Below are 27,649 nucleotides of genomic sequence, written 5' to 3' on the forward strand. Positions count from 1 at the left end.
CAAAGGATAGACAGAACTACACTGCTGAACTAAAACAGGCACACACTGTTAATATTGAATTGGACTGCCTTGCTCAAACACATGCATGCATGCTGAAATCAACCTGAATGACTGATCAACGCCAGAAATGTAGATTCAGTCTCATAGGTGTATGTGGGAAGGTATATTAAAGGGGAACTCAAAGTATTCTTTGGGTACTCATGTGGAAAAGTTAATCTTCCTTAAATGTATAGAAGACAGCTGCATCAGGAAACAGATGATACAACTGGTGTTGTACCAGTATAATTAACCAGTATAACAAATACAAACAATCAAACTATAGTTACTTTGAATATTGCTGAGGCAGTGGTTTTATTTAAAATATTCATATACTGTACATTCAATTTGTAAAATGGAATAGTGACAGACTCCTTCATAGAGATAGAATGAGGACAGGAATGACTAAATGTAGAACTGCACCACTCTGAGCTAAAAACGCCCAAAATAAACTGAATCCAACTATGCTAAGCATGATGGATTTACTTGTGCTAGATATCTGTTATGACATTAAGCTTACTTAAAGTCCAGTAAACAGTCATGCATAAACCCTGACATGTCACTTGAAGCACCAGAAAAAAATACTTTCACAATTTATATCTTTCAGACAAGATATTACAAAACCAACAGTTATATCAACAGCATTTGTCTCCCACAACTGTCTTTGTAAATCAAAAAGCAGTGTTATTATTGATGTGCCAATATTTACAAAGTTGCCACAGAGGCTGAATTTAAGACAGTAATTCAGAATGATGGAAGCTGATACAGTGGGGAAAAATGCAACATTTAAACTGATAAACAGTGTTTTATATACAATATTAAAATAATCTGCAGACTTATGCATATAAAATGAATCAATCCAAATAATATACATATTCTGTATATACAATAACACATGTATTTACATAAGTTAATCTATAATAAATTTACCATTATATCTGTGCAAGTTTTACTCTATAGTAAAAAAATAATTTGTCACAATTTTAGTGATCAACTGCATCAATATCTTTGGGTTGCAGAATATCACTGCTCCATTTTGTCTTGTCAGTCTGACTGCATGCAGTTCAATCAAAGTCTAAAAAAATCTCACAATGCCACACGGTATAGACCCTTTCAACAATAAAAACAAAAACAATGCTTGAACGTTCTATTTGGTTCCCAATCTACTTCCTCTGCATTAAGATAACATATGGAATGTTAAAACGGAAGCCTTGTGGGGCCAACTATGATGCTGATAATGGAACTCTCTTGAAAGGGTCTATAGCGCAGCTACAATATCTTATTAATGGGGTCAATCATGTGAGCTGAAGTCATTCTGTCAAAAACAATTATCACTGGGCACATAATTTCTGTTGGCAAAATGGGATGGGCTGGTCCTGACTTTAAGTAGTGGGGAGCCTGCACTCCTTGATAAATTATACTGCAGGTGCAGCTATTTCGCACGACTGACGTTTCGGTCAGTCAGACCACTCATAAGAGTGATGAAGGTCTATGAGTGATGAAGGTCTGATAAAGATCTGACTGATCAAAACGTCAGCTCATCAATAAACCAACCCAACTCATAAAGTAAGCAGTGTTGCACTTTCCTTTTTTTGTTATTTTGAAGCTGGTCCTAGTTTGAACAGGACTTTGCCAGTGTTACAAGAGCCAAAATGTATCTTTTACTTCATCCATAGCTCCGCAACACGATTTAGGTTGTGATTAACAAACACTGAATACAGGAAACACTGACATACAATGACTTAAGTGTAAGTATATATACTCTTTTGACCCCGTGAGGGAAATTTGGTCTCTGCATTTATCCCAATCCGTGAATTAGTGAAACACACTGCAAACAGTGAACACACAGTGAGGTGAAGCACACACTAATCCCGGCGCAGTGAGCTGCCTGCAACAACAGCGGTGCTCGGGGAACTTGGCCATTTTACAAGAAGTAAGGATCATTGTTATTGTTTTGTGTGTTTTCAATATTTCATTGTTCACACCGTTAACCTAGTAGTGGGAACATTTTTAAGTAGCTGAAAAGGTGCAGTTGTTGCCACAGTATTAAAGCTAGAGATGCAGTTGTACAACAGATTTGTGCATGAATGTTACAAAATCTTTTGGAATGAGCAAAATCCAGCAAAACAAGTTTCTCCTTTAAAGATGGTCTGAGGATACGGCTATACATCCACATGCAGAATGTAAATACAATTGAACAGACTCATGGATTTAATGTATGCCTAGTTGGTTCATCTCACTTATAATTTAAACGTTTGCAAGTAACTTTCATTCTCTCAATATCCTGTCACAAAAAACAGAAAAGATAACAGTAGACCTGATGCAGGCAACAGCCATGACACTAGAGACCAAAAACTGCATATGGCTGACAATTTACTTAGGAGATGGGAACATTCATGGAGGACCTGCGCGTGTCAGCTGTCGCAAATGTCTGCTGTAGGTGGAGGCATGTAGCAGAGGTAGCTGATGATGCGGTTTGGCAGGTCCAGTTGAGCTGCCACCTGCAGCGCTCTCCTGCCCAGCACCATTCTGAGGGCCAGCCGGGACAGCTGCTGCAGGCTCAGAGGGGTTCCTGGGCAACAACAACATAATGGCAGTAAAGATTTAAACAACACAATTATATCCCTGTTCAGAAATATTATGGCAGTAAAGATTTTTAAAAAAAAACAACAAAAAAAAAAACATCTGGTCAAGGGTCAAATTGTAAGACTGATTTGTTGGTGTGTGAATGCAGTTAAGTGTGCGCACAATAAATTAAAGCATTGTTTTCTAGATGAAAATGTGAAAAAAAAATAATTTTTTCTTCCGAGAATATCATGATGTTTGTTTATGTTTTATATTTTACATTATTATCTGAAGCTTTTGTCCAAAACAAGGTACATTATATTTTAACCAAGGACCAAACCAAACAAACCAGAGAGGTAGCTCACCCCTCCCTTCAATATTCCCAGAGAAACAGGGTTTCGTTTCTGCTTGGGGGGCAGGCTGCCCCAACTTTCTTTTCCAGTTGTCGGCGCCTGGGCTGCCTACAGAGACCTTTTTTACAGTGTACTCACAGAAAGGGCAGCAAGTGAATCATAAGGAGATGATTGCTAAATGTGACAAAAAAAAAAAAAAAAAAAAATGTATGGACTTGAAATTGCATACGATTGTTGACTGCACCTTCATATTATGTGTTCTAGAATCAGGAATCGAGTGTCATCCGTGTAATTTGAGAACAACTAAACCTTGTTTGCATGGAAGAAGTCAGATCTTTCACTGCAACTCATAAAAAAATGGGAACGAAAAGGAGCATGTTCCATTTATATTTTTGTCTACAACCCTAGTCAAATCTACAAATAATAAAAACACAGAACATTGTAAAAAATGATGTTTAATTTATTAATCCTCATATTCAGTCACAGTTCCACAAAAACAACCTATTAATGGCTGTTTGTCGCTTGTCTCAGTAGCGTATTAGTATTAGTGTATAAGTATTAGTGTATAAGAAGTGTTTTCAGTTTGAGTAAAGGGTGAGACTTACCTTCATAAAATCCCAGGGATAGTGCCGATGGGGACCCAGGAGTAGTGTATTGTAGGGGTGTCTTCCCAAGATTGTCTCTGGCAAACACATTTGCTCCAAACTCCACCAACAGCTCTATGAGATCCACATTCTCCAGTTTTGCAGCATGGTGGAGTGCAGTCTCATGTAGTTTAGCAGCATTCACATTCGCCCCTTTGGGAAAAGAGGAAGATGTGACACCACATAGAGTGTGGAAGTGTCCATTTTATATGCAGTGCATTAGCATTTTTGCATGTTCCGGTGCCAATCCCTATGTGACAATGAATAGGGTTTCATGAAATCCTCAAAATGATGTCCCTGGTAGTTAATTAACTGCCTGAGACACCCCACATTCCATTATTTTTTCAATAAAATGCATATATGTTGTCTCTGACTGTTGCTATGCCTCTGCTACCAGCAAAAAAACAGGGAACTACAAAGCATGTCACTTGGCTAATGCATTAGTAGGTGAGCAGGAGCTAAGCAGAGTTAGTTTTACCCAATGAGGAATGAGGATCTCACATATTCTCACAACAACTTACAAAATACATTGTAGTCATTGACAACTGTCAGTAGTATAACTGAAAACAGATAAAATGTACATATAATAATATTTTTAGGAACCTTCCTCTGACAATGAAGCGAACACAATAGTTAAAAAAATCCCAAACCTGCATTCAGCAGTACTTTTGCACAGTCTTTGTGCTGCCTTGCACATGCCACATGCAAAGGGGTCCCATAATGGCAGTCATGAGCTTCCATTGATGCCCCTTCGGAGATCATGAGCTTCACGCATTCAGAATTGCCTGGTGTATAGATATGCAATGTTAAGACTTTCAAGGCTATAGTTTAAAACCAAAATAATATTGTACAGTGAGTGTGATTAGTTTATATCTTTTTATTCACTGTAACTAGTTAAGTGCAGCACTTTGAAAGTGTACTTGTGTCATTTTGCACATTTAAGCCACATGTGGGAAAGACAGGTGTGGTTAGGCCCATCTCCCCTTCACATAACCATTTTCAATTCAACTTCATTTGGATGTTATGATGTTACAAAACTATACCTTAAATTCTGTTCACACCCACATAATGTCTCTTTCATAGAACACATTGCCAAAGGCTTGAGCTAGGCTCATTTAACAGCCTGGAGTTCCATTCACATGTCATTTTATTTGTTCTGTCATATCACTGGCTAGCACAAGACTGGCTGGTGATGCGTGTGCAGAGTGTATCTTTACAAGTATGACACACTACCTCCCATGCAGGCCTCATGCAAGGGAGAGAAGGTGAAGCGAGGAGGGTTAACCATGGCTCCATGCTCCAGCAGCAGTTTTACACACTCCAGACTCCCAGCAGCACAGGCATCACAAAGGGGGGTGCTGCCATCAATGTTCCTTGCGTCAACCTGTAGGCAAAAACACAAGTGTCAGACGCTAAAAGAGTGGAGCAGATTTACTCCGTTGATTATACTCTGTAATTTTTGTTTCAACATCACCATTCATCACAACTACTGTGTACATTGGTCATTCCAGTCCTTAAAAAATGTCCTTTCTAAAAGACTGTAGTGTAGAGGTGTACAGACATATATAACAATTCTACAGGTGCTGGATACTAGTAACAAGTAAAAAAACACTGCCTCTAAGACACCTGACGAAGACCTGAGTGGCCGAAACCATAGATATTAGAAAGCTAGATACCACATTGGGCTCCAGAACGTACGTAAATAGCAACGCCATCTTGGTGGGGGCAGCGATCACTGGAGGTCAATGGAGGAGCATGTGACTGACTGGAAATCAGACAGGTGTCTGTGATTACCTGCAAATGTTGCCCATAGACAAAATAAAGGTGCTGCCCCCACCAATATGGTGGCCACGTTTAAAATGCCACCTAATACAACTCGACAGTCAATGTGGTGTCTAGCTTTCTAATATCTATAGTCGTAACGTTGTGTAACCTACCATTAAACTGGGAGCTTTAGAAGCAGTGTGGATATCTTTTCTTTTTTACTCTTTCTAAAAGACTACCTTTTTCCAGCTCTCTCAGCCTTAGAAACACTTTACTTTTGACAGCTGAGGACTGATATTCATGTGAAAGAGTTCTGTTTCTGTTACTCAGATGTATATTTATCACCATAAGTGAATCTGTTGTCTTACATGTGCCCCAGCATCCAGCAATAGACGGACACACTGGCTGTGGCCTTGAATGCAGGCTTCATGTAGAGGGGTGATGGAGTCCATTACCACAATATTTACAGATGCACCACCTTGGATCAGCTGCTGCAACTGTCTGACTTGACCCTGTGCTGCTGCTTCGTGCACAGCTGATCGATCAGTCCAAAATCCCAATCCATGCGCTGCAAACACATTGCAATAGGTTGAGCAGCAGTTGTTTTAGGTACCAGTTCTTCACATTACTTTCAGCTGTCAGCCTGCTTTTGAAACTTTCCTGCAACTTCAATTGCTTGATACTGCAGCTACACTCATCAGTCCAGAACCAAACAAAGCAGATGCAAAACTGCAACTCTATTTTATTGCAACTCTATTCGATATCAACCGTATGTTGCTTATAGAGGCCTGTTAGATGAGCTAACAAGGTTACGTAGTCTGGTCAGATTATCCAGCAAAAAACATGTGGGACTGTTTTTGTGGAATTATATTCTACTTGAAGCAACTTTGCCATTTTACTATCTAAAATAGACTAACGTTGTGAATGTACTGAACGCTCAGTATCGAATAAGTTGCACGCACAAATTCTAACCTAACGTCCTCAAAAGTTAGAGATTTTCTGTACTCTGCGTTGGCTGACTGGCTAACGTAATGCCAAAGCGTCATGCAGTTCACCGTCCAACAAGGATAACCCGTTATTTAAAACCGTCTACAGTAGGCTTAAGCTAGTTAGCAGCTGAACGTTTGAACTTGATAACACGGCCAATACATGTATACTAGAACAGCTATCATTAAATGACTACCTTGTGTACAGTGATATGGTTTACTGTCAAGTTTGAATGCTAGCAAACTATTTGAGAGTTGTCATTCGCTCTGACACCTTGATTAGAAACGACACTAGCTAGCTAGCCAGCCAGACAACTTATGTTAGCCATTGATCGATTGAAGGAGACTTAACTTACCAATTTCGCTGAAAAGCGATGGTCTGGAGCGTGTAATTTCCATATAGCTACGTTCGCACTAATACGAATGCCATGAGGAAATAGTTGAGAGGATGCAGGACATATTTCTTTGACACCACCACGACGACGACTGCACTGAGCCTGCTAACAACAACACTGCAAATGCTAGTAGGCTTATGGGACATGTAGTTGAAGTATCGAAGCTCCATAGGCAGGCCTACACTAGCCTAGAAATCTAGACGCACCCTAGCGGCAGCAAATTTGCTGCCAGCGCTATCTAGCAACTCTCCGTTGGCTTGTGAGCTCAAAAAATTAAATTTCTATCAGGCCAATCAAATCGTGTATAGAGTCGTTAGGCGAGCTTAACATAATGATTGATGGCAGAGTTGCAACGGTTTGGCTTGAATTCCCTGCTACTTGAAAACAAATAAGATGGATGTTGCTGCTGGCGAACAGTGTGACACGAGTTAAAGGAACCGTATGTAGGATTTTGGCCAAAACTGGTTTATTAAAATTGTAAACGCTTGTGGTAACTAGAGCAGAGCTGGCAAACCCAGATGCGCACTACTGACTTTGTCTAGATAGGTGGAAGGTGCAGAAGGAAAACACAAATTGTAAACATCAACATGATTATCCAACTTCACTTTTAAATGACGATATCCTGAGGACTACTGTTGTCAGTGATATAAGTATTTGAAATTAGCCCTAGACCCCATTTTACATTTTGAATTACATTTCTTACATGGGTTCCTTTAAAGCTTTTATTAAGTTGGCAAACGTTTGAACTAGCCAACTAGTTCTGGAGATTGCAACTTTAGTCACTGAAATTACGACCCTTTTTAATGTGGGTCTGGCTTGTTTTTTAGTCACTGGCATGCGGCAAACAAGCGGCAAACAAAACAAAACTAACGGGCTTCGCGCATAAATGCAGGCCAGGCTGCAGTGTCATTGTCGGCGAAATCACTGAAGTCACTGGCAGAAAAATAAATAATCAAATAAACGCTTTCTGTGGTGATTCTGCATTAAGTGTGCATTCATCGAATGTGTCTCACTTACCAGCTTACGCGTTGTTGCTTGTTGTTTCTGGCAGTTTCCCTATTGGCTGATAACGATTTATTTTAAAAATGTATCAAAAGTTAGCCCTCCCCCGTGGGGAGTAGTAGGCTACGGAAGACATGACCTGTCAAGACATGAGATTGAGAGATTCTGTTCTCGGTAGTGTAGCCAGAAATGTTCAAAAGTGTGGCCATACAAACATTAATCATAGGCATGTTATATTTATGACATATAAAGTGGAATTTATTGAAGGCATTTGATCACAGCTGACAAAACAAGCATGAATGTAGCTTCGGTGCGTCACATGAAACACAATTGAGACAATAGATTAAACATTTGGACAACTCCAAAGCCGTATCAAAGATCCTTAATATACATTCATAGGCTACATTCATGACATGAAAAGTGGAACTTATTGTAGCCTACAAAAATGACACAATATGCTGTCGGCTAAACATTTTAAACTTGCGCAAAACTGCATGAACCCAGCATCGGTGCGTTGCATAAATTAAAACACAAATTGAAGCAGCAGCTTGACCATCGGACAATCCTACTGCAAAGCCATTTCATAGGCATGCAGCGTTTATGACATAAAAAGTGGAATATGAACGCATTTCATCACACCTGACAATTACGGAGCTGCCGGCTGTAGCCTACGCGATTTTACTGATTCTTGAACTAGGCTATCAGCGCAGTGTTGACTTGTGCGTCTTTTTTAGATGGTGAACGTAAACGAAGGAAAGCCTAATTGGACAGGCAAGACTGACAAGTAGACAGGCCTGGCCGTGGCTACGTAGCCTATGCTTGGTAGGCAAAACTAGTGGGAAAATGTCTGTAAACAAATTTGGTAGCCATAAAAGAGAACATAAACAGAGGATAGAAAATACAAAAAAAGGAGGGAGAGAACGCAAAGAATGTAGGCCTATGGTTCTTGGCTTCACATTCGGGCAACAGACGAGTTCGAGGACAATGATGACATTAATACAGTAGCCCGCTGCGGCATGGTCGCTTGCAATTGTGTGGTTCATCTATATTATTTTAACTAATTGATCTGAATTGGTTGATGTTTCTCCTGGTAGCCTGTGCTCGCCTGTGCTGTGCGTATACCTAGGCCATAATGGCTGGCGGTCGTAGGTGTGTTGCTCCCCGGCACAGAATAACGAGAACCGGTGTTACCAGATATACGGTTTCTGAGATTCTGGGTTTCCATGGGTGGAGTCAGGTGGAGTTTAGCGTGAATATTTATAAACGGAGGATGTCGTGCGCGCGTGCCTAGAGAGCATTCATGAAGCGTGACTCAAATGGAACTGAAAATGTTGGTAAAGAAGCTAGAAAACTACAGCAATTTGTTTTTGAATGTTGATATGGGTTATTGTGGAAAAACGTGACAATTTCGACGACCACTGGTGGTCGAGTAAGTGTACGCGATTATGCAATTTGGCGTAGGCTATATGTTTTGATCTTGTGTAGCCTAGACAGGCAGGCTACAGCCTATCAAATTGTCATTAGGACTTTCATTTAGCCCTGTTTAAATGGGCTATTTAGCACTTAACGTTGTAATGTCAGTGGGACATTATAGTAGATGTCTTTTAAGTGTCAGTACATCATCTGTTTACTTTTTTTGTGTGTGATGTCCAATGAGTTTCGAGGTTTGGTCATGCATGCTTGCCTACACAAACATGTTAGCCTAGTTTGACAAATTTACTTGTGCTGCATTACAATGCTCAGCTACCTCTGTTGCCAAAACAGATCATTAAGGCATGCTTTATTGGACATTCTGATATCTTGGAGTCTTGTGAAATAATAAAACTTGTTTTATACAATCATGTTGTTATTTATTAGGGAAGCAGGACATCAATATGGGCCATGCACTTACAGTAGCCTATATTGGTTATGTTTATCCATAAAGGTCATAACTACATTAAGTCAATATGCTTTGTATTACCTTACAAATACTGTCTAGCTTTACATGGATAATGCCTACTTACATAAGTCCTTCAGATACACAAGATGAATGGGTTAATGTTATTAATGTGGGGTATGGTCATATAGAATCTGTTTATTCAAAAGGTAATGGTTACAAATGCAATTAAGTAGTACTTAGTAGAACCTATGTGCTCAATGAGGATGATTGGGGGACATAAAGTTCATCAGATTGAGGGGAATGACTACATATGAACCCCTGAAGAGTTTTTACCTTAAAATAACGTTTCCAAAATCATTTTGAAAGCCCATACACTCTTAATAGAGTTAATGGCATTTTGAGCAGGTCTTATCGCTTTGAAAGTTTAGGTAGGAACAGTTAGGTCCTTCAGGTAGGAACAGAGAAACAGACAACAGAATTATGTTTATGTTCATTATAATATGAATTTTTGCTTTCTTATTGTAGTGTATCATCAAGTTACTTAGTTGCCTGCTGTGATGAAAATATGTTCACCAGCACTCACCAAAACACACCACTCCACTCATGTATTTGATGCCAGACAGGCTCATATCATGCTGTTCTATATGTATATGCCTATGAATTTACATTTTCGACCAAATCTGCTGTTATGTTCTATTCCCTAAGAATATTAGGCTAACTTGGCCAGACTCCCTCTTACAATGTAAAATTAAAATTGAAAAGAATAAACTGCTGTACAATAGATAGACAGGGCACCCCATTTCTGCCCTTTCAAGGCTGATTACCCAAACTTTATTTTGTATATCCTTATCCTTGCACACAACACTCTGTGGGTATTTTGGTATGATAATATTGTTTAACTTTGAGTGATGTCAAGCCAATGCTTTTTGTCTTGAAGATAAAATGTGATTGCTGCCAGGGCTGGTAGGCCTACCACTGAATGTGTAAACTGGCCTGACACTGAAGGACAGTTTATTTGCCCTGACTGTAAATAACTAATACAATAAATTGTTTTTACAACTTTTTGTGTGTTTAGTTATGTGTAGTAAATCCTATAGATTATGTCTCAGAATAACATATCACATGTGCATGAGGGCAATGACAGGATACCATTTGTTCAGAGTTAGGACATGCACAGGCAACATGGGCTATTTCTTGCACAGACATTTGTGTTGTAGGCTATACAGTGGGTCAATCTGATGTAGGCTATGTTGCTGCCTGGGCTAACATCAGAGGCTAGGCTACAATCAAAACGATAAAAACATAATAGCCTAGCTAGGCTAGGACTACCATCAAGGCCTACTGTGCAAAAAAATCGCCAATATCCTTAATGGTAAGCGACCCACTAAATCTGACACAACGTTTTGTTTGACTGGCTGCGACACAAGATAACAACATTGACGTAAATTGCATCTATACTTTCGAACCGCGACATAGTCATACTTTCCATTAATAACACATGACAACATCCAAAAACGTGTTACAACGCCGTGGTCTTCTACTTTCTTTGATAACATTTTCAGTTCCATTTCATTCACGCTTCAGCAATGGGCGTCTAGGCACTCGCGCACGACATCCCCCGTTCATAAATATTCACGCTAAAATCCGCCCTGGAAACTCAGAATCTCAGAAACCGTATATCCGGTAACACCGGCCCTGTCTAAAATCAAAAGACTATCACTGTGCGTGTGTGGTATCGTTAACTTCTGGTCTTGACTCACTGCAGAATGCAGCGGCTTGTTCACTGCACTGGAGAATACAGCTAAACAAGTTAAAGAAAGGGAAACGAAACTTCATATTTTTAAAGCCTCTAAAATCAAATTGACTATTGAAATAGAGGTTTAGGATGGAGTGATGTGTAGGAGCGATGGCGCCCCCCCCCGGGCTTTTTTCACAAATCGCACCCTGACTGGTTTGGCTTGTCAGTCAGTGTGGAACGCAACCTCAGACCAACGCAGATGCAAAAATAAGGAACTGCAACCTAATTAAGTGTGCTTGCTGCAAAGCAGCACACTAATTGTTCTTCTTAAGTTTTATTATTATTTTTCCCGTCTCCCTAATTTTTTGTCAGCCCTAGCCGCCTAGGCCCTTTGAGACAGAGACACCGTTCCAACTTTAAAACGTCCGGTCAGTACCGGTGTAAGTTGGTCGCGAAGATGGCGTCAGGTGGGCGTGCCGTTCGTCCGCCATATTGGATTGAACAGAAAGCCAAGAAACTAAATTTTCCCAGGTCACAAATTTGGTCCATAGCGCCCGCATAGGCAAACTTGGCAAACTACCCGCGTACATTATCCTTGGACCAAGCCTCACAAATGTTAGCGGAAGGATTTTTGATTTTCGGCGTTTGCCCAAGTCACAGCCAAACGAAATGCAAGGCGGCAAAGCTCGGCAAACAGGAAGTCTGTAAACCCATATCTCAGGAACACTGTCACATATCGATACCAAATTTTGTATATGAACTGGGGACTCCAGTGTGAGCGTGCATAGGCAAAAAAAAAAATTATTGAAATATTCCAAAAGTTTCTGTTATTAGAATGCTAAGCAGCCTTCAGGAGAAGCATGCTAAGCTGATATTAAATATCATTAATTTCTTTGTGTGGCTAGCTATAGGGAGGAGGAGATGTAGTGCTATGTTGCTAATTGGGATTTATGTTGTTTAGCGTAATGCCATGGTCATATGATATGAGATGCTTGCACTCGTAACCGTCCGCGATGTAACTTTAGGACTGCTATTTTTTTTTTTTTTACTAACAGTAATTCACGAAGCACTTTAGCCCTAAAAGTAGCACCTACGCCTGTGACGGGTTTAAAAGAAGTGGCAAGGACTCCTAACGCGATGTTTTGAAATGCGTCTACTATTGTCTACAGGAGCTTCCAATCGCGAGGGAACTTGCATTGTAGGCATAACTAAGGGATGCAATAACACCACCAACAACCAAAACTAGCCTACTCATTGTCAACATGTACATGAAATGTAACGTTTCATGTGGATCAAATTAAAATGTTTTCTTTGCAAACGTAAGCATAGGCATATGGTGACAGATTAATTTATTAATGCTGCTGTGTGAATCACGGTAAGCGCGAATGAAGTGGCCACTTCTTAATGGGACCCACTGTATGGAAGTGGGATAAGTAAAATAGAGATGTTTTAAATAAGATAAGGTTAATCAGAATTCTACGATATGCCCGCTTGACAACGGCAGAGATAGAACTGGCCTTTGGCCATAGCAACCATCCATTTAGAACGACTGGCCTTCATAGCAACCAAAGATCTGAGCTGTGTTGCAATGTGAGGCAAAGTATAGAAAGGTGATGAAACATACAGAGACAGGTCAAGAAATATAGTGCAATGTAGACAGTAGTATACAGTTGATTTACAGACGGTGGTTTAGAGTAATATGAAGTATTCCTTTATTCTGAGATAGGCTACATCAATAGGCTCTCAAAACAACCCCAGGCTCACAAAACAATCCCAAACACGGTCTTTATAGAGCAAATCCATATAGATTATTTGTCAAATAAACCAGTAAAACATAATTTGTGGGATGGAATATATAACATTCACACTCATAGCTCATATTTTTTTTTTAAATAAATCAGTGAAAAAGTATCCTGACAAACAAGTAGCTTTTAATGCCTTGGTCATATTTCATAATTTCAATTCCTCTGTAGGTTACCTGATAGCCCAGTTTGAGAGGCACAAGACACGTGACATTATTTATTTTTGCAGCCAATCACTGCTGTCATACATTTCACTAGTGTAGCCTACTTGAAATAATGGTGAGATTCACAAGTAAGGAAGGTGCAAATATTATGTAATTTATCATGGGAAATTATTGGAAATGTTATTTCTTGTTTATTCTAATTGCAAACCACACACATCCATTCGGAAGCACACGTAGACATTTAATACTGGAAGACTGTCATTTCGTTTATTTGATGTTGCTTAGCAACGGGGACAGACTTCAGAGCAAAGATTCTAGAACAGAGCTTCAGAGAGACACGCTTTGAGTTAAGTGGCCAAGTACCTAAAATATCGGTTTCCATGTGTAGGCTATGTGCTGGATGGTGTGCTTCCTTTATGAAAGTAAGTGTTTTATACAGTTAACATTACAGACACAATGAGTCATGTTGTAGTGGTCCACATAAATGTGCCCCTTCTGTTATTAGAATGCTAAGCAGAGATTTTAACATCATTCATTTCTTGTGTGGCTAGAAGCTAGCTAGCTAGGTCATAGGGAGGAGATGTTGCTGTAACGCTATGAGATTTATGTTGCTTAGCGTAATGCCATGGTCATTTGATATGAGATGCTTGTACTCATAACCGTCACTAGTAACTTTAGGACTCCTATTTTTTTTTTACTAAGAGTAATTCAGGAAGCATTTTAGCCCTAAAAGTAGCGCCTGAGTCTGTGACAACTTAGCGAGGGACTCCTAAATAAGACCGATTCACAAACAATGTTTTGTGGTGGCATTTCACGTCACATGTTTTGAAATCGTCTAACAATCACAAGGGAGCAATTTTGCATTGTAGGCATAACTAAGGGATGCAGTAACACCACCAACAACAACCAAAACTAGCCTACTCATTGTTTACATGTACATTAAATGTAACGTTTCATTGTGAATCAAATTAAAAGATTATCCTCTTTGCAAACGTTGGCATAGGCATATGGTGACAGATTAATTTAATAATGTTGCTGCGTGAATCACGGTAAGCCTTGAATGAAGTGGCCACTTCTTAATAGGAGTCACTGTATGGAAGTAGGCTAAGTAAAATAGAGATGTTTAAAATAGGATAAAGTTAGGATATGTCCGCTTGACAACGAGAGATAACTGGCCTTTGGCCATAGTAACCATCCATTTAGAACGACTGGCCTTCATAGCAACCAAGGATCTTAGCTGTGATTCATGTAGCTACAGTATACATACAATGTGATGCAAAGTATAGAAAGGTGATGAAATATACAGAGACAGGTCAAGAAATATGGTGCAATGTAGACAGTAGTATACAGTTGATTTACAGAAGGTGGTTTAGAGTAATATGAATTAAATATAAATATGTGCAGTGTATTAGCAGTTATCTCATACAATAAGTAGAATAATGTATGTAGATGTAGCAGTAACATTATAATAGTAGAAATAATAATATAGATATATGCAGTGTATTAACAGAATATAATAAAACAGAATAAATATGGATATTCAATATGACAAATTTATAACAGATATGTACATAACATACAGCTATGTGCAGTGTGGAAACAGTGTCATTGTAGTACAGAAACAACATTATAAGAGTAGTAAGAATACGCTTATGTGCAGGATGAATAGTATAAAGATCAGTAGAATAACTATGTAGAAATGTAATTACAGTAGGCCTATGTACATTTGTAAATAAATAGAAAACTATGGGTGAGAGGGATAAATTAATTTTATTTAGTCAAGTAAAAGTAAATTGCATTCAATTAAATTGCCATTAAAAAATCTTTCCAGTAGGCTTTAATGTCACACAAAAGTACAACCAAAGCTGAGCTTGATCAACTAGAACGTCTAAAGAACCAGAACTTAAGTGTAGTTTTTTGCTGGGTCCCAGGCCATGTTGGTCTGAGGGGGAAATGAGAAAGGACAGTGCTGCTAAGCAAGCCCTCAATGAAGAAGTCACAGAATGTCAAATCCCTGCCCCAGACCTTAAACCTATACTGAACTCTTACATCTCAGATAAGTGGCAATCTGAATGGGATTAATGTACCAACAACAAGCAAGGAATGTGAATTTTGGCACGTTTTCATGATCCACTGGGTCGTTATGGGCCACACAAAATCTACGGTGTTGCTAAAATTACTCCTATTGTGGCTATTAGAGACATGCGTTCATGAGTATCCAGCTCAATTTAATGAGTTAAGTAAAATACATTCACACACACAAAAAAACATCACTAATGTTGTGGACATTCCTTTATTCTGAGATACATCAATAGGCTCTCAAAACAATCCCAAAAAACAGACATAAGGTCTTTATAGAGCAAATCCATATAGATTATTTGTCAAATAAACCAGTAAAACAGAATTTGGGGATGGAATATATAACATTCACACTCATAGCTCATATTTTTAAAATAAATCAGTGAAAAAATATCCTGACAAACAAGTAGCATTTTAATGCCTTAGTCATATTTCATAATTTCAAATTTTTCTCTAGGTTACCTGATAGCCCAGTTTGAGAGGTGCAAGACACGCGACATTATTTATTTTTGCAGCCAATCACTGCTGTCATACATTTCACTAGTGTAGCCTACTTGAAATACGGTGTGAGATTCACAAGTAAGGAAGGTGCAAATATTATGTAATTTATCATGGGAAATTATTGGAAATGTTATTTCTTGTTTATTCTAATTGCAAACCACACACATCCATTCGGAAGCACACGTAGACATTTAATACTGGAAGACTGTCATTTCGTTTATTTGATGTTGCTTAGCAACGGGGACAGACTTCAGAGCAAAGATTCTAGAACAGAGCTTCAGAGAGACACGTTTTGAGTTCGTGGCCATGTACCTAAAATATCGGTTTCCATGTGTAGGCTATGTGCTGGATGGTGTGCTTCCTTTATGAAAGTAAGTGTTTTATACAGTTAACATTACAGACATAATGAGTCATGTTGTAGTGGTCCACATAAATGTGCCCCTTCTGTTATTAGAATGCTAAGCAGAGATTTTAACATCATTCATTTCTTGTGTGGCTAGAAGCTAGCTAGCTAGGTCATAGGGAGGAGATGTTGCTGTAACGTTATGAGATTTATGTTGCTTAGCGTAATGCCATGGTCATTTGATATGAGATGCTTGTACTCATAACTTCGTCACTAGTAACTTTAGGACTCCTATTTTTTTTTACTAAGAGTAATTCAGGAAGCATTTTAGCCCTAAAAGTAGCGCCTGAGTCTGTGACAGCTTAAGCGAGGACTCCTAAATAAGACCGATTCACAAACAATGTTTTGTGGTGGCATTTCACGTCGCGATGTTTTGAAATGCGTCTAACAATCACAAGGGAGCAATTTTGCATTGTAGGCATAACTAAGGGATGCAGTAACACCACCAACAACAACCAAAACTAGCCTACTCATTGTTTACATGTACATTAAATGTAACGTTTCATTGTGAATCAAATTAAAAGATTCTCCTCTTTGCAAACGTTGGCATAGGCATATGGTGACAGATTAATTTAATAATGTTGCTGCGTGAATCACGGTAAGCTGAATGAAGTGGCCACTTCTTAATAGGAGTCACTGTATGGAAGTAGGCTAAGTAAAATAGAGATGTTTAAAATAGGATAAAGTTAGGATATGTCCGCTTGACAACGAGAGATAACTGGCCTTTGGCCATAGTAACCATCCATTTAGAACGACTGGCCTTCATAGCAACCAAGGATCTTAGCTGTGATTCATGTAGCTACAGTATACATACAATGTGATGCAAAGTATAGAAAGGTGATGAAATATACAGAGACAGGTCAAGAAATATAGTGCAATGTAGACAGTAGTATACAGTTGATTTACAGAAGGTGGTTTAGAGTAATATGAATTAAATATAAATATGTGCAGTGTATTAGCAGTTATCTCATACAATAAGTAGAATAATGTATGTAGATGTAGCAGTAACATTATAATAGTAGAAATAATAATATAGATATATGCAGTGTATTAACAGAATATAATAAAACAGAATAAATATGGATATTCAATATGACAAATTTATAACAGATAACATACAGCTATGTGCAGTGTGGAAACAGTGTCATTGTAGTACAGAAACAACATTATAAGAGTAGTAAGAATACGTTTATGTTCAGGATGAATAGTATAAAGATCAGTAGAATAACTATGTAGAAATGTAATTACAGTAGGCCTATGTACATTTGTAAATAAATAGAAAACTATGGGTGAGAGGGATAAATTAATTTTATTTAGTCGTAAAAGTAAATTGCATTCAATTAAATTGCCATTAAAAATCTTTCCAGTAGGCTTTAATGTCACACAAAAAGTACAACCAAAGCTGAGCTTGATCAACTAGAACGTCTAAAGAACCAGAACTTAAGTGTAGTTTTTTGCTGGGTCCCAGGCCATGTTGGTCTGAGGGGAAATGAGAAAGCGGACAGTGCTGCTAAGCAAGCCCTCAATGAAGAAGTCACAGAATGTCAAATCCCTGCCCCAGACCTTAAACCTATACTGAACTCTTACATCTCAGATAAGTGGCAATCTGAATGGGATTAATGTACCAACAACAAGCAAGGAATGTGAATTTTGGCACGTTTTCATGATCCACTGGGTCGTTATGGGCCACACAAAATACGGTGTTGCTAAAATTACTCCTATTGTGGCTATTAGAGACATGCGTTCATGAGTATCCAGCTCAATTTAATGAGTTAAGTAAAATACATTCACACACACAAAAAAAACATCACTAATGTTGTGGACATTCCTTTATTCTGAGATACATCAATAGGCTCTCAAAACAATCCCAAACAGACATAAGGTCTTTATAGAGCAAATCCATATAGATTATTTGTCAAATAAACCAGTAAAACAGAATTAGGGGATGGAATATATAACATTCACACTCATAGCTCATATTTCTAAAATAAATCAGTGAAAAAATATCCTGACAAACAAGCAGCATTTTAATGCCTTAGTCATATTTCATAATTTCAAATTTTTCTCTAGGTTACCTGATAGCCCAGTTTGAGAGGTGCAAGACGCGTGACATTATTTATTTTTGCAGCCAATCACTGCTGTTGTTTTATTTTATTGATTTGATCTTAGTCATAGAAGCTAAATTTGAAGGCAGGCCACAGGTAAAATCCAACGAACCGCATTCACCCATAGCCAATAGTTGAATAGCCCTCTTCTAGAGCTTTAGAGGTATTGCCACTGCTCCAACACTGAAAGGCACTGTTAGAATGCTTGGATCAAGCCAGGTTCAGCATAGCGTATGCCACTGTCTGCTCCATGGAGGTATTATATATAACTGGAGAGAGTGACTAAGTCCCGCCCCCATTCATTTCAATGGACCATGCTAGGCTAGCTACTTCAGCCAAAAAAGTTTGAAATTGACCGCAGCCATCTTTACAAAAATGGCGTTTCATGGGTGTTCGTTTCCGGCACCAGCTAGAATTAGCCTATAGATTCCACGTTACAGACGGAGACAACGTAAGGTACAACGGTATGTCGTTGATGAAGATTGGACATTCCCTCAGAGGAAAAGAAGTTGTTCGGGAATGCGCTTCACCTCGTTATAAGCGCAAATTTATTTCATTGGTTGGGATAACATTTTGGGAATGGTGGTAGAAGTTTGCCCTGTCTCTGAAGTCCTAGGTTATTTAATGTGATGTTCATATGTGATAATAAACAATGCGATATTGAGTCACTTTAGGCTACACAAATAATGAACCCTAAATGCTATATTTGGACAGGTTGTATTACGCAATAGGCTAGCCAACGAAAATTACTAAAATTAAGTAGACATATGGGATGTAAGAAACTTGTGCATAGCTGAAATATTTGCTGCACCCAGTGTGCATTTGCAGCGTGTTAAACCCGGTTAAACCTATGCAACATTTGCAGGCAGACAAAATGAAGCCAACTCAAGTTGGACTTACTGATAGAAGCGCACATCCCTCGGGTATTGTGGTTCGAGCAGGTAAAAAGTTTGCAACTGTTGTTGGATATTTGGCTTTTGCCTCGACTGGCAGCTTGGCCATTTAAATCAAATGTATAAGGTAGAAACTACAGCCTTTGCGTTTTAAAATAGTTTTCATGCACAACGCAATGAGTAGGCTAATAATTGGATATAGGTCATTGCAGCTGCTAAAATGTATGGTCAATGTATGGTTACCTTGTCAACCCACACATAAGGCAAATAATAGCCTAACATTTACATTTTTCTTTTATTAACGACATTAACAATATTGCCTCGGTAAGACTCGATGACGTAGCTACGACGGAGTATTAGGGCCACACATGAAGAAAAAAAATATTTTTGCCATGGCGAGATTAAACTCGACAATTCGAGAATAAAGTTAAAATATCAAATCTACTTAATCTCGACGTGTCGACTTTAAAGTCGACATGCTGACATTAAACTCGCAATAGGCCCTTGAATCTTGAATGCACACCATGTGGTGTCATGGTGTCCACCACATGGCTAGTAATGGCTGCCAATAACAATATTTCATCAACCCTGTTACTGTCAATCCTAAAATCGAATAATTAATGTGTTCAACACCAGAATTATTTATGCAACACATAATTATTTGTATAATATTCATGAATAGTTACAAGAGCACTCATATTATTTTATAATAATATATGTTTTTTTGGGGTAACAGGGTTGACATAGCACACGTACCTCCATTGACTATTTGTTAAAGTAAATAAATAAATCCAAATAGGTGCTTCAAGATTTTAAAAACAGTACCTAGATTTTTTGAATGCAAAATGGCACGTTTTCGTAGAATGACCCTACAACTTATCATTTAAGTGAGGTTGTTGCACCATAAATCTGTAATGGTAGTTAAATATACTAGCCTATAGTATTTCACTGCAAACAAAGCAACATTTTGTGTTTTATTAATTTCTGTTTAAGGATAGTTGATAGCCAAACAGTTTAATGTAAACAGCTTAGAACACTTTGTAGGCAAAGGGTGTGTTGTTGCTGTTGATAATCATAAACTGAGTCTTAAGGATGGACCATTCTGATATTAAGCATCTTGATAACCAACTACACTATATCTTACAGCTTGCTAGGTCTGTTATCCACTTTTTTTCTACAGATTACGATGTAGGCCTACTTTAGGATGTAGCCTACAACAACTGGAAAGCTTTAATTTATAGGCCAGAATAATGCAGAAATGAGTAGGCTAGGCCAAGTACTCTGTATCTATGTTGACAGCACAAATGTTATACCTCAACTTCTGTAGTGTGTTTTAACAATACTTTGGTCAGATAGTATAATGTTAGTATAACGTTATACTATCTGATATAGTATAACGTTAGTTAAAACGCTACTGGTTAGTGAGCAAATGTAACGTTAACGTCAGTGCTTAGCTGGGAGCGACGTTAGGTTTGAATGTCGTTAGCTAACGTTATCGAAACCTACAGCTAACCGGTCAATTTAAAGTGACGACTTATTAACGTTGATTAGGTCGGTTTCATAACTTTCCTTACATAATAAATATCAATGGATAGGATAAGTGCTAACATTAACTATTCCCTAACGTTAGAACTACCGAGTTTGGCTACTTGTGACCCATCATTTCATACATAGCTATAGTATAGAACAGTGGTCCCCAAACTTTTTCTTCTGAGGGCCAGCTCGCTATGCCTGGCTCTAAGAGAGGGCCCGAGACTCGGAGTATATCAGTAACCATAAATATCTTAGAACTGTGAACAACAGCAGTCTACCTTAGTTGAATATTACATTACATTTAATCATAGGCTACTGCAATTTAATACCATTGTTAGCTGTGTTTATATTGCCATCATGCCATATCAGTGTAAAATGTAGCTCAAATGAAAATACTAATAAAAAGACGTAAGCATTCCCAAAAATATTAGCAGGGAGTCCCAAAAGTATATTTTATTCAAAATGTGTGAACTCTGAACTCTGTGTCTTTGCCTACACAGCTCAAATTGTGAACAAGCAATATCCTACAAATAATTTAAAGTTCTCAAACTATGAGAGGTTTTTGAAATGCTGACAAAAACATCTGAAATGACCACTTTCACTCACCTTATGAGAACTTTGTGAATTGTGAATTTGAATGAAAATAGAAATAGAAATAATTATCCCAGAAAGACCCAGAAATAAGACTTGAATAGAAGTTAATTAGTTATTAACAATTAATTGATAAACTTTTAAAAATACTTTGAGCACTGATGCAGTCAGCATAGGCCTCTTACATTGTTTGCAGGTAGCCCTACATTTCATTCCGTTTTCGATGGCAAGCGTGAAACAGCGCCAAAACAACCACCAGTGGACAAAACGAGTATTACATGTGTACAGTTAAGACTCGCCATAGAGAATGAATGGGGGAAATTACGGAGGTTATAGTTTGACGATGTCGTAGGCTACTCCCGTGCGGGCCAGATGCTATATACCACGGACATGTTTTGGGGGGCCACCCAAAATGAGGTGGCGGGCCGTATCCGGCACGCGGGTCGTAGTTTGGGGACCACTGTATAAATGCTACATAACATAATGTTTGACGACATAAGTCAAATACCAAACATCGGACCACTTACCTTGTCTGTAGCTAGAGAAATGTGCCTCTGGAGGAGAGTTTTACGAGCAAATAAAGTATCACGGCAGGCCAAAACGTTCAGAAGATTCACAGCTCCAGTGGTAGAAAGATTGCAGCGGACCAGCTGTTGATTGCCTTCAGGTGCAGGTCACATCATAATGCTAAAAGTTGCCGCCACGGCGGTCAATGTTAAGTCTATGGGATTTTATGGACCTTTTTCACAGCAGCCATTTTTGACATGAAATATATGGTAGGCCCAGGTGTAACAAATGACATTAATTAAGGTTCTGATTCTGCTGCACATAAATTGAACAGTAATGTAATTAGTAACACCTGTGCTTGTCGTACTATTTAATGTCAAAATGGCTGCTGTGAAAAAGGTGTATTGCTCTTTTATCGTAAATATCTCAAAAAGTATAAAGTTCATAAATATGAAAAATACATTGTACGATTGTCCGTTACAAGAGCTTTGTAGGAGTGTTTGAATGAGGTCAGACGATTCAGCGGTTTCAGTCCCATTAAACGTTGAATTTGGTCGGAAGAAGAATAACTAGATGTACCGCAGAGCGGTACAAAATAGGACCGCCGCCCAGTCCAGCACATTTTTTCCACAAAAATAAAACTAAATTGCATTATCCACCCTCAATTTTCACTGGTATCTGCTAGACAACAAGTACCAAAACATGATTAGTTCATAGATTTCACATGTAAAATTAATTTTATACAACCCCACCCCATCTTGCCTGTTCATAATTCTGAGAAATTCTTGAATTGTGTGCATGTGTGCATAATGTACGTGTACACGTTTATGTTTATGTGTGTGGGTGTGTGCGTGCTTGTGTGTTTGCCTGCGTATGTGTGTTTGTGCATGTGCATGCATGCGTACATATGTCTACTGTGTGAGTATGTGTCATATGTATGATTACTGTGAATGTATGTGTGTGCGTGTGTATCTGTTTATGCACATGTGTGCACATGGAATGAGTTAACATGACCCTGGAGGCAAACATCTGGAAAAATTGGTCATCCTAGGCCCCACGGTTCTCAAGATATTCACAGAAAACTGTGTCTGCCCTACCCTCCTTTCAGGTGGTCCAGTACAGCAGGGGGCTACAGATCAAATCGTAAAACGATGGTTCCATGCTATCCATGTGGGGTTACATGCCCACCAAGTTTCATGTACCCCGGTCTTTCAGTGTCCCGGGAATTCTTGTTGGTGTACGGTCACTAAATGTACACATAAATTATTTTATTGTAAGGCCCCCATGAACGAAAAGTTCACAACTTGGCATGCATTCGAGGGTGTCATAATGATCCTACACTTTCAATTTCGTGCAGTTTTGACCATGTCAGCCAGAGATATTGTGATGAAAAACACCTAATTTTTTGCTTTTTAATTTTTTAACTAGGTGGCTATACATGAAATAAGTGGTAATGGGATGGGTTGACATGCCCCCCTAAGACCAACATACAAAAAAAAGGTGGACCTCCTAGGCCCCACGGTTCTCGAGATATTCACAGAAAACTGTCTCCGCCACCTACAGGCCAGTTGGTGTATAGTAACATAAAATAATTTATTGTGTGGCCCCCATGAACGGAATTCCACGAAACTTGGTGTGCATATTTTTTTCCTTCATGTGTGGCCTTAATACTCCTTCTGACGGAGTATTAGGGCCACACATGAAAAAAAAATATTTTGCCATGGCGAGATTAAACTTCGACATGTTGACTTTAAAGTCGCCCGCGTCGACATTAAACTTCGACATTTCGAGAATAAAGTTGAAATATCATATCTACTTTAATCTCGGCGTGGTCGACTTTAAAGTCGACATGCTGACATTAAACTTCGCAATAGGCCCTACTGTTTAAACATAGCCTACACAGTTTAAGCTATGTAGCCTACACTAATACACAATATGTTACATAAAAGAAAAATGGGCTTCAAATAGGTGTTATTTCAGATAGATTGCTAGATTGCAGATATTCAGATTGCGTCTTGTCTGTTAACTAGCCTACTCATTGCCGTCATCGTGAAGTGCTGTCTCGCGGTTATGGAAATACCATGCACTATGCCGTTTAGGCTAAATAGCTAGAAAAATATATGTATCCAATGATATAATGTTTCTATACAAAATGTTATTTCACTCTGTTTTACGTGGTTAAGGCCACTGCACATCCAAATAACTGCCCTTCATGACCCACAGGCCGTCACTCTCCAGGATAACATGGCAAAACTCATTTTTCTAAAACTGCTTTTCCATGTCTCACCTGCAATACGTATAGGAGGCTAGAAACACAGGTATAGCCTAAGCATATATACTATTTTGATCCCGTGAGAGAATATGTGTGCATGCACTTTATTTATGCACTTTGTGTGCATATGTGTGCATGTAGGCTACTAGCCTACATGGGGTGGTCGGGAGGACAGCTTCATTCGTCCCTCCATAGACATTCAGCAATAGGCTGTTTTGCATCCATTACAAACAAGCAACGTGAAAGTCTAGGATTGGGGAGAGCGCTTAGTATCCCTCTAGTGCATAAGCATGAAGTTGAACCTTTAGATGAAAAACAACACTTAATTAATAATCCTACAATAAATAAAAAAAAACGCTATGACGTTTAGGCTACTTTTGACCATTTATCGCCTGTAACTCCGTGATAAGGACCTAACAGCAAAGTATTTGGCTGAGCAACGTAGGTTAATATGTTCTATGTTTTGTCCACATGATATAGGCCTATGTCTAATCATTGTTGCACTGGAACACTCTGAATCATTGTTGCACTTGTTGCATTGTTTCATTCGTCCTCCCTTTCAATCGTCCCGAGCGGTAGTTCTCCAAACTAACTTTATTCTCAAAATGTTGAGTTTAATGTCGACACGTCGAGATTAAAGTCGACATGATATTTCAACTTTATTCTCGAAATGTTGAGTTTAATGTCGACGTGGCGACATTAAAGTCGATACGTCGAGATTAAAGTCGATATTAAATTTCAACTTTATTCTCGAAATGTCGATTTTAATGTGGACATGGTGACTTTAAATGTCGAGTTTAATCTCGTCATGGCAAAAATATTTTTTCCTTCATGTGTGGCCCTAATACTCCGTTACGACGGAGTATTAGCCACAGATGAAGGAATTTTTTTTTTTTGCCATGACGAGATTAAACTCGACATGTCGATTTTAAAGTCGCCATGTCGACATTAAACTCGACTTTTCGAGAAAAAAATTGAAATGTAAGATCGACTTTAATCTCGACGTATCGACTTTAATGTCGACATTAAACTCGACATTTCGAGAATAAAGTTAGTTTGGAGAGAGAACGACCGCTCGAGACGATTGAAAGGGAGGACGAATGAAACAATGCAGCTAGTGCAACAATGATTCAGAGTGTTCGAGTGCAACAATGATTAGACATAGGACTATATCATGTGGACAAAACATAGAACATATTAACCTACGTTGCTCAGCCAAATAGGCTACTTTGCTGTTACAGTAGGTCCTATCACGGAGTTACAGGCGATAAATGCGATGGTCAAAAGTAGCCTAAACGTCATTAGCGGTTTATTTATTTATTGTAGGCCCATTATTAAAAGTGTTGTTTTTCATCTAAAGGTTCAACTGCATACTAGGCGCTCTCCCCAATCCTAGACTTTCACGTTGCTTGTTTGTAATGGATGCAAAACAGCCTATTGCTGAATGTCTATGGAGGGACGAATGAAGCTGTCCTCCCGACCACCCCATGTAGGCTAGTAGCCTACATGCACACATATGCACACATAGCCTAGTGCATAAATAAAGTGCATGCACACATATTCTCTCCCGGGATCAAAATAGTATATATGCTTAGGCTATACCTGCGTTTCTAGCCTCCTATAGGCTATTGCAGGTGAGACATGGAAAAGCAGTTTTAGAAAAATGAGTTTTGCCATGTTATCCTATGGAGAGTGACGGCCTGTGGGTCATGAAGGGCAGTTATTTGGATGTGCAGTGGCCTTACCCACGTAAAACAGAGTGAAATAACATTTTGTATAGAAACATTATATCATTGGATACATATATTTTTCTAGCTATTTAGCCTAAACGACATAGTGCATGGTATTTCCATAACCGCGAGACAGCACTTCACGATGACGGCAATGAGTAGTTAACAGACAAGACGCAATCTATCTGAATATCTGCAATCTAGCTGAAATAACACCTATTTGAAGCCCATTTTTCATGTAACATATTGTGTATTAGTGTAGGCTACATAGCTTAAACTGTGTAGGCTATGTTTAAACAGTAGGGCCTATTGCGAGTTTAATGTCAGCATGTCGACTTTAAAGTCGACACGTCGAGATTAAAGTCGACATTACATTTCAACTTTATTCTCGAAATGTCGAGTTTAATGTCGACTTTAAAGTCAACATGTCGAGTTTAATGTCGACTTTAAAGTCAACATGTCGAGTTTAATCTCGCCATGGCATTTTTTCTTCATGTGTGGCCCTAATACTCCGTCGTACTCCGCCGTATAGCTTACAGCCTACCTTATTTGAAAAAGCAGCCCCGAAGAATCCAAATGTTTTCATTTGGTGTCAGAGCTGTTATCAGGCAGTGCTCATTGTGTGCCCAAGTCATGTAGCCGATTAAAGATTGACCATTTAAAAAGATAATAAAAACATTTTTAGGCAATTTCAACAGGCTCTGGAAAATATTTGTAAATTTGTAAAGAAAGCGAACAATGTTTTCGTAGCTGCGCTTGCATCAACAACAGTGTGTTCTCTGCAAAACCGGTTATGTTGAAACGTTTTGTCGGGTTGATAGCCTATGGGCTGAACTCAGCCTTGATTCCACTGACTGCTGTTGGCACGCCTATCTGACAGAACGCAGCAACGCAACAACCACAAGCGACTTACATTGAGGAAGTTACAAAATGGCAGTTAAGCACTTCCTAACTTTCTGTTTCTTACCCTGCAAGTTAGGCAAGTTCGTAGCGAAACATAGGCTAATCGAATGTCCTTAACGAGGGAAATATAGTCAATGTAGAAATATTATGACAATATTAGCAAAAACTCAAGTGTTCCATAAAAATGTTTATGACTTCTCGCTTCCTGGTTGCAACATATTTGTCCAAGAAGAACCCTGCAAGTGAAGTGAGACAAACGGAATACGCTTTCAACGATTCACTAAAAGCTACTGATCCACAACATTTGGATTACTATTTACTGTAGTCTAGTCTAGTTGCTGACAGCTTCTTCAGATGTTTTTCAACAGGATAAAACGGACTGACCAGAAACTCAGATAAACAGACTAATCATGGAAAATGATATCGGATCGAGAGAAGGTGACTATGATCTTCTCCATTTTTAGATGTCTCTTACGAAATGGCAGATTTCTATTATTTTTATTATTGCGTTTATCACATGATTGGCTCAGTTCGAAGCATAAGCTAGAACGTGTGAGATGTAGTGTGCTACTTGGCTGCTCGCACTAGCACAACTCGCACATGGGTTTTTGACAAAACTAAACATCAAGTTGACAGGCCAATGACTCCAGTAACGCTACAGTTAACGTGCACAGGTTGCTTTGGGGGACTCTGCCATAGCTAGGCTAAATGATTTCGTCTTGAAAGTAACGTAGCTTTATTCAGCCATATGTCCGAGTTATAGCTGCACACTTTGGACTACATATCTAATATTAAACCAATAAG

General features: G+C 38.8%; 2 protein-coding genes across 4 annotated transcripts in view; one reads left to right on the forward strand and one right to left on the reverse strand.

The window, feature by feature from the left end:
- Positions 1-322: 322 nt before the first annotated feature.
- On the reverse strand, positions 323-6,959 carry asb13b (ankyrin repeat and SOCS box containing 13b). Its single transcript, XM_048256958.1, has 6 exons — positions 6,705-6,959; positions 5,731-5,930; positions 4,832-4,982; positions 4,249-4,383; positions 3,560-3,751; positions 323-2,608 (listed from the first exon to the last, which is right to left on the reverse strand). Exons 1-6 carry the CDS (start codon positions 6,745-6,747, stop codon positions 2,451-2,453), a joined length of 879 nt encoding a protein of 292 aa, XP_048112915.1. The 5' UTR covers positions 6,748-6,959; the 3' UTR covers positions 323-2,450.
- Positions 6,960-13,720: 6,761 nt separating this feature from the next.
- LOC125303291 (protein TASOR-like) overlaps positions 13,721-27,649 on the forward strand; it is a 44,976-nt gene continuing 31,047 nt past the window's right edge. For 2 of the 3 annotated variants that reach the window (XM_048256955.1, XM_048256956.1), the window contains exon 1: positions 26,807-27,283. In XM_048256955.1, coding sequence (XP_048112912.1) covers positions 27,256-27,283 — 28 coding nt within the window. In that variant the 5' untranslated portion in view covers positions 26,807-27,255. Of the gene's footprint in view, positions 13,751-26,806; positions 27,284-27,649 lie in introns of those variants that run through there. The other variant, XM_048256957.1, reaches the window with a different exon arrangement.

The sequence above is a fragment of the Alosa alosa genome, chromosome 11, assembly GCF_017589495.1.
Source record: "Alosa alosa isolate M-15738 ecotype Scorff River chromosome 11, AALO_Geno_1.1, whole genome shotgun sequence".
Lineage (NCBI taxonomy): Eukaryota > Metazoa > Chordata > Actinopteri > Clupeiformes > Clupeidae > Alosa > Alosa alosa.